General features: G+C 52.1%; 1 protein-coding gene across 1 annotated transcript; it reads right to left on the reverse strand.

The window, feature by feature from the left end:
* Nucleotides 1-307: 307 nt before the first annotated feature.
* LOC106731764 (natural killer cells antigen CD94-like) lies at nt 308-11,406 on the reverse strand. The gene is made up of 6 exons (XM_025183006.3): nt 10,377-11,406; nt 9,553-9,651; nt 8,120-8,218; nt 5,206-5,357; nt 1,668-1,810; nt 308-444 (listed from the first exon to the last, which is right to left on the reverse strand). Exons 1-6 carry the CDS (start codon nt 10,789-10,791, stop codon nt 324-326), a joined length of 1,029 nt encoding a protein of 342 aa, XP_025038791.3. The 5' UTR covers nt 10,792-11,406; the 3' UTR covers nt 308-323.
* Nucleotides 11,407-11,615: the final 209 nt, after the last annotated feature.

Below are 11,615 nucleotides of genomic sequence, written 5' to 3' on the forward strand. Positions count from 1 at the left end.
CTCTCCCCTTGCAGTGTGCAGGCAGCCTAGGCCACAGCCCAAGGATCGTAAATCCTAGCGAGTTTCTCGAATCTGAAACACCCGTGTTGCTTGTGAATCTGGCCCCGAGTGGAAGGAAGCTGGAAATCAGAGCAGGAAAAGGGTCGAAGGAAAGGAACAGAGGGAAACACGTAAGCCCAATCCCACTCCCCGCACATACTTTAAGGTTAAGAAACTTTTTATTCATTGTATTTACAAATAATTGAGGTGTGTTTTCGTGGAATAAAGGGGCCGTCGGTGCAGGGAATCTCATTCAGAACACAATTCCGTTAGACGTCCCCTTATCACTTGGTCTTCTTGCAGAGGCAGCGGTATTTTATAGTGCAATCCATAATATAGGACTTGCCTTGTATAAAAAACACGCAGATGTCTGCTCTGGCGATGACTTTGGGTTTCACGGAAGACCTGGAAAAGAAACATTCCCTGAGAAAAACGGGCACCTTCTTCATCATTCAAATTGGTCTCATTTCAACTTCCAGCCTGTGAGTTTCTTCTGCCTTTGTCTGCTAGACTGACACATGGACAGCGCCCAGAGCACATTCCCTAACCGGGAAGATGCTTCTTTGGTTTCATGCCCCTTTTCTTTCAGTTTCCGGTGGGACGTCCCTAGCTCTGTTCTAGGGCTTGTGTTAATGTCTGTTCGCCGGCTTTGGGTTTTGTGAGCATTTCCATTCTTTGTTCCAGCGTGGGCCGAGCGGAATGCCGTACCAACTCTCAGGTTTGTTCCGTGGATATTGGATCCCACTTTTAACACCTGTGTCAACCCTTTCGACTCTAGGGATTAGCCAGAAAGGTGGGGTCTAGTGGGTTGTTCCAGCTGGGAGGAGAAACAGGTGATAGAGTCATAGAATCATAGAACACTAGACTAGGAAGGTCATCAAGTCCAGTCCCTTGCCTTGATGGCAGGACCAAGCACCGTCCGGATCAATGTTTCTCAACTTTTTTTTTATGAAGTACCCCCAGTTAAAAAAAATTATAAGTACTCCCAGAACCTAAAGTTTTCAGACACACACACAAAATGTCTACTATTGCAATACATTTGTTTAAACAACTTAATTGTAGCCAGGCGGGTGATGAAATTTTCGGGAGTAAAAAGTACAAAATTAATAAAGCGCTGTCAGACTTGAAACAGAAATTCAGTTATCTCCACGTGTCAGTTGTGTTGCTCCACATGTCAGTTGTGTCCCCTCCCAGACTTCTCTCAAGGGGCCTGCGGCCGCCATTGGCTGCTAGCGTCTACCTGGTGATGATTCCCCGCCATGCTGGCTCACAAGCACGTGCCAGTGAGTGCAGATGTGCAAATCTCAGCCCAGTCACCACCCACCCGTGTGAGGCAAGGACGTAGCAGGGGTGCAGCCCCGGCCCCCTGCCTTCCTGGAGCCCAGGTAGCCCACGCCAGGGTTTTCTACCCCCTGAGGGGGCTGTGGCTCCAGCCCCACACTAGTCCAATGTTCCTTTCTTTTCCCTGTGGTCACGGTCTCTGGGGTTAGCCAGGAGGGGACAGCACTGGGTGTAAAGTGGTGCCGATCCACCACATGTCGCTGCACACACTGCATTGACCGGTGGCTGTTGTCTGTCCCTCTTGAGGCCTTGGTGAATTCTGCATCACTCAGGAAGGGGACACTTACAGCTCCAGTGTGAACGGGGTCCCATCCAGCCAGACCCACTTCGCGAGGTCCACTTTGTAGATCAGGCCAATCCAGTAGTTGTAGTACTGGCGATATCTGAACTGGATATTGTAAAGTTTACTCGTGTGCCACTTGAGGAACACCTGCACGGGGATAAGCACATGCACCGTCAAACCCTGCTTCCTCCTGACTGTGAACCTCCGTTCAGGTCGGGGGCTAACAGTTCCCTGTGTAGAGAGGAAAGCACCAGGAACCCCCAGACTCATGGTTCAGTGTGAAATAAGGGAGGAAGACATTGGTTCCTAGGTTTGTTTGGGAATGTATCGGGTGCCAGCAGATTTGCTAGAGCAAGGCAGTGGAGACTCGACGGGATGGACCGGAGCAATCCGGAAGTTGGGTGTGGCATGCACGGGGTGTGCCAAACGGCCGTCGGGAGCTACGGGGACAATGGAGCTGGGAGTGGAGGAGTTCAGCTCCAGGTGTCTCAGGACCAGCGTTGAACACGCTCCCGAGGGTCTGCCATGGAGGAGGGGACCGTCACCCCCCCACCGTTTAATACCAAGGTGGGAATCATAGAATCATAGGACTGGAAGGGACCTCGAGAGGTCATCGAGTCCAGCCCCCCGCCCTCAAAGCAGGACCAAGCTCCGTCTACACCACCCCTGACAGATGTCTATCTAACCTGTTCTTAAATATCTCCAGAGAGGGAGATTCCACCACCTCCCTTGGCAATTTATTCCAATATTTGACCACCCTGACAGTTAGGAATTTTTTCCTAATGTCCAATCTAAACCTCCCTTGCTGCAGTTTAAGCCCATTACTCCTTGTCCTGTCCTCAGAAACCAAGAGGAACAAATTTTCTCCTTCCTCCTTGTGACACCCTTTTAGATATTTGAAAACCGCTATCATGTCCCCCCTTAATCTTCTTTTTTCCAAACTAAACAAGCCCAGTTCATGAAGCCTGGCTTCATAGGTCATGTTCTCTAGACCTTTAATCATTCTTGTCGCTCTTCTCTGTACCCTTTCCAATTTCTCCACATCTTTCTTGAAATGTGGTGCCCAGAACTGGACACAATACTCCAGCTGAGGCCTAACTAGTGCAGAGTAGAGCGGCAGAATGCCTTCACGAGTTTTGCTTACAACACACCTGTTGATACAACCTAGAATCATATTTGCTTTTTTTGCAACAGCATCACACTGTTGACTCATATTCAACTTGTGGTCCACTATGACCCCTAGATCCCTTTCCGCCATGCTCCTTCCTAGACAGTCGCTTCCCATCTTGTATGTATGGAACTGATTGTTCCTTCCTAAGTGGAGCACTTTGCATTTCTCTTTATTAAACCTCATCCTGTTTACCTCTGACCATTTCTCTAACTTGCTAAGGTCATTTTGAATTATGTCCCTATCCTCCAAAGAAGTTGCATCTCCACCCAGTTTGGTATCATCTGCAAACTTAATAAGCGTACTCTCTATCCCAATATCTACATCATTGATGAAGATATTGAACAGTACGGGTCCCAAAACAGACCCTTGCGGAACTCCACTTGTTATCCCTTTCCAGCAGGATTTAGCACCGTTAACAACAACTCTCTGACTACGGTTATCCAGCCAATTATGCACCCACCTTATCGTGGCCCTATCTAAGTTATATTTGGAATAAAGGCTATAAAGGGAGCTGCAAAGCCCTGTCCACATCCGAGCCAAGAGGAAGTTACGCCTTTAACCAGGGCGCAAATAAGGGCAAAGCAAATGGCCTTTAAGCACCAGTGTTGGACTCGATGACTCTTGAGGTCTCTTCCTGCCCCAGGATTCTATTAGAAGTATAGACATGAGAATGGCCATTCTGGGTCACCATGAGAACATCAGCACGGCCACACTGGCTCAGACCAAAGGTCCCTCTAGCCCAGCGTCCTGTCTGCCGACAGTGCCCAATGCCAGGTGCCCCAACGGGATGGAACGGAACATGGAACCCTTGATGGACCCAACCTCTACAGCCAGTCCATAGCACAGCCAAATGTATCCCGGCTGCTAGATGGCACCTTCACTTCTGTGCTCCACACCTGGGATGCTAACGGTCCCCCAGCCTGCTGATTAACTCTTTCCCTCCCAGACCTGGGGTGCTCAGGACTTTCTAAGCCCGTTTGTCTAGTTCTGGACCCAGATGACCAGTGTGTCTCCTCATGAAAGGACTTGGCAGTGATGGGGCCCTAGAAGAGCGGCTCTCAACCTTTCCAAAACACTGTATCCCTTCCAGGGGGCTGACGGCTTGTGTACCCCCAAGTTTCACCTCACTTAAACACAGCTTGCTTACGAAATCAGACAGCAGCATGCGAAAGAGTCCCAGTAGTGAGCCGCTGGGCAAATTGCTGACTTTCTCGGCTTTACCATCAAATTCTAAACTACTGGATTGAAACAGGACGACTGTAGTTACATGTCAGTGTACAGAGCAGTATGCACAAGGCGTTGTCTGTTGGAAATGTGAGTTTGCACTGACTTTGCGAGTCCTCTTTATGTAGCAAAACCAGACAAATAACCAGAGCCCTGTGCAGATACAAAATTTGTATTCACGTCCATATCCACAAAAATGAGCTGTGCATATACTCAGTGACACTTGCAGATGCAGATACCTGTGGATATCCGCAGGTTTGTAGAGTTCTACAAGTAGCCGGATGAGTTGTTGTTCCCCCTGAAAGGCCTTAAGGCACCCCCCATGGGTATATGTATCCCTGGTTGAGAACCACGGGGCATTCAGCTTCTCTAGTCCAGAATTCTTTGGTCCAGAAACATCCATGGCCTGGAATGATTTTAGTTATCTGGATGTCCACTTTTCATGGGCATGGCCAAGTTTCCCCTGGCCCCATAAAATTTGTTTACAGTAACTGGACCTGGCTCTCAGTGCTCTGTGCTGTTATTTAGCTCTAATTAACCCCTAAATGCCCTCTAACAGCCCTGTAAGCAGAGGAAGTGTTAGTAAGGCTGCTAGACAATATTAGAATCATAGAGCTGGACGAGACCTCAGGAGACCATCTATCCAGCCCCCTGCCCAAGGCAGGACCAATCCCAACTCAATCAACCCAGCCAGGGCTTTGTCAAGCCAGGACTTAAAACACCTCTAGGGATGGAGATTCCACCCCCTCCCTAGGGAACCCATTCCAGTGCTTCACCACCCTCCTAGTGATGTAGTTTTTCCTAATATCCAACCTGGACCTTTCCCACCGCAACTTGAGACCATCGCTCCTTGTTCTGCCATCTGTCACTACCGAGAACAGCCTCTCTCCAGCCTCTTTGGAACCTCCCTTCAGGGAGTTGAAGGCTGCTCTCAAATCCCCCCTCCCTCTTCTCTTCTGAAGATCCGGAAAATTCTTTGGTTCGGCACCGGTCAGGTCCCGAGGGCGCCAGACTAGAGAGGTTCAACCTGTAATCCCCTCCCACTAGTGGGAACCCACCAATCCTTCAGCCTATTGATATTATCCATTGGGTCAAATATTAGTGTCGGGGGGGGGGGGGAGAGAGAGAATAGAAACCATGTTTTTACCAGTTCTCCCTGAGTGTCCATCTTAACGAGTTGGGCGCCCTGCTTCTTACAGTACTCAATGCACTCTGTCCACATTGCAAGCTCTTTGGAGAAAAGGTAGCAGGCATCGCCACGCTGCACCCAGTCGTCCAGACACGTGGCGCATGTGCTGTCTTGGAAGACAAAACATAGCGGGTGAGTTTCCTTTCTGCGGGGCTCGGATGCATCTTTTGTGGCCAGGCCCCAGCAGAACCCACCTGAAGCTGGCCGGCATCACGTTATTGGCTTTTCATGTGAACGTGCAGATCACTGTTGCGCTCACTGGGGTGTGTTTGCCCCCAAATTCTGAGCCACGTGAGGTCTCTCGTCAAAGCTCAAGCCGCGCTCATTCTGTTTCTGCTACTCGTCTACTTGTATGGGTTTTGTATGGGCTCTCTGCTTGTATTTACATGTTCTCTGGGGGGGAGCACTAGGCCTCGACCACCTATGGTGGGGAACGGCGATTCTGTGAATAGTTCTGCTGCATGGATGCTGCATGGACGTCACGGGCCCTGCACCTCCCCTCCACAGCCAGACGCGACTCTCAGCCGGAAAGTAGAACAGAGGATTTGTGGGTTCCCAGGGACACAGCGTAGCCCAGACTTGTTGTTACAGGAACCAGGAGCCGTCAGAACCATCCATCTTCGGGACGGGGGGCCCACAGCCCCCGCTCTGGGCCCCCGCCTGGCTCCCTAAGCCAGCCAGGCTCCCTTCTCCCCCAAGCCAGCCGAAATTAACTCATGCTCACAGGCACTGGTCACAGCCCCCCAGACTCCGCCTCCTGCTTTGTTCAGATTCCTGGGCAAAGTGTCACCAGACTGAATCCTCCACCTAGCTCAGGTGTCAGGCCAGCCTGGGCCTTTGCCTACATGCCTCTCCTCGGGAGTTCTCCCCCAGAGATCCCATCCCCGCTGGGCATTGCACACACGCACACACACACACACACACACACACGAGTCACTACAGAGCAGCACAGGGCAGTAAGAATCACACACAGCACAACAGAGTGAACAGTGAGTGCAAACCGCAACCACAAAAGTGAACTCAGCCCCCCACGACGTCACAATGGACAATGGCTCTTAAGTGTGGCCAATAAACACCTGGGCTACGTCTAGACTGGCAAGATTTAACGCCCATACTGTAAACGCAAGAGTTTTTGCGTTAGAGTATTTGAGTAAGAGAGCGTCAAGACTGGCACGTGCCTTTGTGCAAAAGATTTGCTTTTGCGCAAAAGCATCCGTGCCAGTGCAGACGCTCTCGTGCGCAAGAAATTGATGTTACCTGTCTACACTGGCCTCTTGCGCAAGAACACTTGCACAAGAGGACTTATCCCTGAGCGGGAGTGTCAGAATATTTGCGCAAGAAGTATTGATTTCATACAGTAGAACGTCAGTGTTCTTGCGCAAATACTCGCGGCCAGTGTAGACACAGCCCTGGGGGAGTCTGCTGGGAACCCGCAGACCAGGAGGTCCCTGTGGCTGCTTGCCTAATGGACCCGGGCAGGTTAGTGGTCTTGCAATCAGCTCCATTTTGGGAGGAGAACAAAGGATTTCCCGCCGCACGGACAAAATTATAAAAGGATCCTGCGGGTTCCTCCATTTTTGTTTTTGCTCCTGCCCTCTGCTCCAGAAGCACCATTGGTAAGGATAGAGAGCCGGGAAGGATTTGCTGATCCATCCTGACATAGGAGGTACACCCCAGACTTTTAACCCAGTGGTTTGTTACAGCTCTGCTACGAGCCTACATCAAGAACTTGGTGGCTGATGTGTGGAATGCGCTTTCTTTAGCAATCTCTTCTCAGCCTTTTCTTTCTTTTTATTAACCAACCTCTACATTTTAGATGCTCGAGGATTCTCTTTCAGGTAAGATCTGAGGTATAAATTGACCTGGGACTGCGGCTGGGCCTTTAATAAGAACATAAGAATGGCCAGTAGTCTGTCTGCTGACAGTGGCCAGTGCCAGGTGCCCTAGGGGGTACACCAAAGACAATGATCAAGCGATTTGTCTCCTGCCATCCCTCTCAAGCCTCTAACAAACAGAGGCCAAGGACACCATTTTATCACCTGGCTAATAGCCCTTTATGAACCTAACCTCCATGAAATTATCTAGCACTTTTTTAAACTCTGTTATAGTCCTAGCCTTCACAGCCTCCTCTGGCAAGGAGTTCCACAGGTTGACTATGCGCTGTATAAAGAACTTTCTTTTATTAGTTTTAAACCTGCTACCCATTCATTTCAATTGGTGTCCTCTAGTTCTTATATTATGGGAACAAGTAAATAACTTTTCTTTATTCACCCTCTCCACACCACTCATGATTTTATAGACCTCTATCATATCCCCCCTCAGTCTCCTCATTTCTAAACTGAAAATACCCAGTCTCTTTAGCCTCTCCTCATACGGGACCCGTTCCAAACCCCTAACTATTTTAGTTGCTCTTTTCTGAACCTTTTCTAATGCCAGTATACCTTTTTTGAAGCGAGGAGACCACATCTGTACACAGTATTCAAGATGTGGGCGTACCATAGTTTTATACTGGGGATCAGGAGGACCTGTTTGGAATTGGTGAGATGGTTTTCATAACCTCTCACCTGTGCAAAGAGCGGGGCTGTCTGTGGCACAGGTAAAGCTGGAGTGCCTAAGGGGATTTGCTTGTGCAACTTCTTACTGGTCAGAGCGGCAGCTGGAGTACTCTGTCTGTTTTGGTGCCTTATAGAGGAAAACCCCAGTCGTGGGCTCTAGGTAGCCCTGGATCTAAGCAATTCATCCCGATTTGACCCGCTCAGCCCAGACCACCTGTCATATTACAGCCGGTTACACGCTGGGATAAATCTTACCCCATGACACTTGCTCCCCATCTTTGTGAAAAGAGCAGCCCCTTAATTAACTCCTCCCTCACCTTTGCCTCCTGCCTGCTGCTTCACTGAGTCCTTGAGTTTCTGGGTCTCTCTTTGGAGCGTTGCCATCTTTCTGTTGGCTGTTGCTGAAATATGCAAATCTGAAAGGCACAAAGACAAATGGCCCATGTGAAACTAGCGGTGCAGCAAGGGGGGATGGGCCATGCAAGTACCGTTTTCTCCTTTCCACTTTGAGAGTGAAGCAGCGCCTCTAACTATTTCACATCCTTCGGGTGCTTGCAAGTGCCGGCAGGTGTGCGTCTCAAAACCGTCTTAGCCATCCATCAGCCAGTGGAAGGGCAGCGAACAGCAAGGGATAATAATAATAATATATAGAGATATAGCATCTCACAGAGGTGGAAGGGACCTTGCAAGGTCATTGACTCCAGTCCCCTACCCTCATAGCAGGACCAAGTACCATCCTTAATAGATTTGCCCTAGATGGCTCCCTCAAGGATTGAACTCACAACCTTGGGTTTAGCAGGCCAATGCTCAAACCACTGAGCTATTCCTCCTCCGCAAAAGAAAAGGGGAATGGATCTTGATGGAACTGGAAAAGTCGTTACAGGGAGCTGGTCGTGCCTCGCCCTTCCCATATGGATGTCCCTCACTCACGCACAACAGGAAGCAGCCCGATTTACAGCAGCATTTCCAAAAAGGGTTCTCAGGCAGTCTGAGAATCTGTGCAGGAAAGGGGACTGGGGGGCCATGGGAGAAGTGGGTGATCTGGGATGCACCTCAGCTTCCTACAGTGGCCAGTGGAGTTCCCTAGATAAAAACAATAGAATCCCAGGGCTGGCAGAGACCTCAGGAGTCAACAAGTCCAACTCCTGACCAGAGCAGGACCAAGCCCGACTCAATCATCCCAGCCAGGGCTTGGTCAAACTGGGACTTGAAAACCTCTAGGGATGGAGATTCCACCCCCTCCCTAGGGAACCCAGCCCAGGGCTTCCCCACCCTCCTAGAGAAATAGTTTTTCCTAATATCCAGCCTAAACCTTCCCCACTGCAACTTGAGACCATCGCTCCTTGTTCTGTTATCTGCCCCCACTCAGAACAGCCTCTCTCCAGCCTCCTGGCAACCTCCTTCAGGGAGGTGAAGGCTGCATCAAACCCCCCTCACTCTTCTCTTCTGCAGACTAAACAAACCCAACTCCCTCAGCCTCTCCTCATAGGTCATGTGCTCCAGCCCCGAAATCATTTTTGTTGCCCTCCACTGGCCCCTCTCCAATGTGTCCACATCCTTTCTGTAGTGGGGGGTCCAGGACTCCAGCTATTGGACGCGATACTCCAGATACAAAGGCCGGATTACTGCTCCACAGATACACAAGGGAACCCCCTTTCCACAGGGGCCAAGGGGCAGTTATGAGCCAGCAAGGGGGTCCCTGTGCCACACCATGCGCCTGGTGAAAGCAGGCTCTCTGGCAGATACTCACACTCGGCAATCAAGACGAACAGTATGCTGAGCAAGAGCAGGCAGCAGAACCCCAGCAGCAACGTCACCAGCCGCCAGTGATGAGGCCGAAAAGGAATCTCTAATGGAAGGGGAGAAAAGGAAGGGGAAGAGACGAGTCAAGCCCCTCTCCTGAGACTCTGGGTCTAATTCTCAGGAACCCAAAAGCAGACCTAGCCAGCCAGGACTGAAAACGCCCCTTCAAAGCCACACCAGGCTGGCGAGGTGCTTCCTAGGCACTCATATCTCCACCCCTGGACCTCAGGGCCAGTGTAGCACCTACAACTCCAGCCAGGGTTCTCCCGGGCTAAGGGCCCCAACACCGTAGCAGGCTGTCCCTTGCTCTCGCCAATACCATACAGCGTGAGGGATGGGCTGCGCCAGGCTGACGTCCTTCTCCATCTGGGAGGAGTAAGGGCCAGGCCGGGAGCAGGGAAGTTGCATTCCAATGGCCCTGGAAACTATTCCAGGGTTTTTTTCAACATGGCTTGGGCCAACCCAGGAGACTGCCTCCTTTGTTTATCCTACGGTGTGGCCTGGGGGGCCTCCTTCCCACACAGAAAAGGCCAGTAGTTCTCCCGTCACTGTAGTTAATCCAGACATTAGCTAGGTCGACAGAAGAATTCTTCCATCAGCCTCGTGCTGTCTACACTGGGGGCTAGGCCGGCTTCCCTACGCCGCTCAGAGGTGTGGCTTTTCCACTTTCCTGAGTGACGTAGTCAGGCTGACTTAATTTTCCAGTGTAGCCCAGGCGTCAGTCCCCATGGGAGTTGTGTTGTGATGTCCCATTGCTCTTCACATGCTTACTGCCAAAGGGGAAGACTGGCTTCTTGGGGGCTTCTTGGCTGGTCTCTCCCTTCTTGGAGACCTCTGGGCTGGCCTCTCCCTTCTTTAGGGCCTCTTGCTCGGCTTCTTCTTTTTTGAGGGACTCTGGGCTGGTCTTTCCCTTCTTGGGGGCCTCCTGCTTGGCTTCTCCCTTCTTGGCGGGCTCCTGGCTGGACTCTCCCTTCTTGGGGGGCTCCTGCTTGGCTTCTTCCTTCTTGAGGGACTCTGGGCTGGTCTTTCCCTTCTTGGGGGGCTCCTGGCTGAGTTCTCCACTCTTTGGGGACTCTTGGCTGGCCTCTCCTTTCTCTGGCCCAGCTTTCCTCGGTGGGACAGCCTCTGGGCTAGCTGCCCCCTCAGACGCTGGAGCAGGTTTGATTTTTGCCTGTTTTGACAGCATTTGCTCCCCGCTCGGCCTTTTAAGTGGCAGGAGCTGAGCTGAGAGTGGTCCGGTGCAGGGGCTCCTCAGAGAGAGACAGGGTCAGTGAGGGTGGGTGGGTTGGGAACCGAGGGAGCTCAGGCTGTGATCCGCTTAGGGGCCACACGAGGTCTCCTCATCCCCCCCCACCCACCCACCCGGTACCCCTCACTCTGAAACAACTGGTGTGGACCCTGCCCCCTCAGGTGTCCCCTGTGACCTCGTCCTCCGTTCACTAGGCCATGCTGCCCCCACACCCCGCAGCATCCCACATGGCTCTGAGTATCGGGGCCTGGCCGGGCCAAAGGGGGGGGGGAGGAAGCTGCCCTTGGTTTCCATGGAGACGGAGCTGGCCGGTGCTCTCGCAGGCTTTCCAGCCAGGAGCCCAGAGGCAGGGCACCCGGCTCCCCTCACCCCCCACAGCCAGCTGGGGCTCAGCTCAGCACCCGCGTCTCCCTTACCGGGGCTGGGCGGCCCTCCTGGGCCTGGCCTGCCACACCCATGGCAGTGGGCCCGGCTGGACCTGTTACAATGTTTGCCCCTAGGGAAGGTCCTTGCGGTGGACACTGCTGGACACGCCAGGAGCTCGGCACACTGGGAGCTGGACACGTCGGGAGCTGGACACGCTGGGAGCTGAACACACCAGGAGCTCGGCACACCGGGAGCTGGACCGCTGGGAGCTGGACACGCCGGGAGCTGGACCGCTGGGAGCTGGACATGCCAGGAGCTGGACATGCCGGGAGCTGGACACGCCAGGAGCTCGGCACACCGGGAGCTGGACCGCCGGGAGCTGGACATGCCAGGAG

Source organism: Pelodiscus sinensis, chromosome 1, assembly GCF_052426305.1.
Source record: "Pelodiscus sinensis isolate ZL-2025 chromosome 1, ASM5242630v1, whole genome shotgun sequence".
Classification (NCBI taxonomy): domain Eukaryota; kingdom Metazoa; phylum Chordata; order Testudines; family Trionychidae; genus Pelodiscus; species Pelodiscus sinensis.

Excerpts from the sequence above, each read along its gene's own strand:
- LOC106731764 (XM_025183006.3), bottom strand. The coding sequence starts at position 10,791 with ATGCTGTCAAAACAGGCAAAAATCAAACCTGCTCCAGCGTCTGAGGGG. Across the intron at positions 8,219-9,552 it reads GTTCGTCTTGATTGCCGAGT|ATTTGCATATTTCAGCAACA; the intron begins GTGAGTATCTGC and ends TGTGCCTTTCAG. Across the intron at positions 1,811-5,205 it reads TGGACACTCAGGGAGAACTG|GTGTTCCTCAAGTGGCACAC; the intron begins GTAAAAACATGG and ends ATCCCCGTGCAG.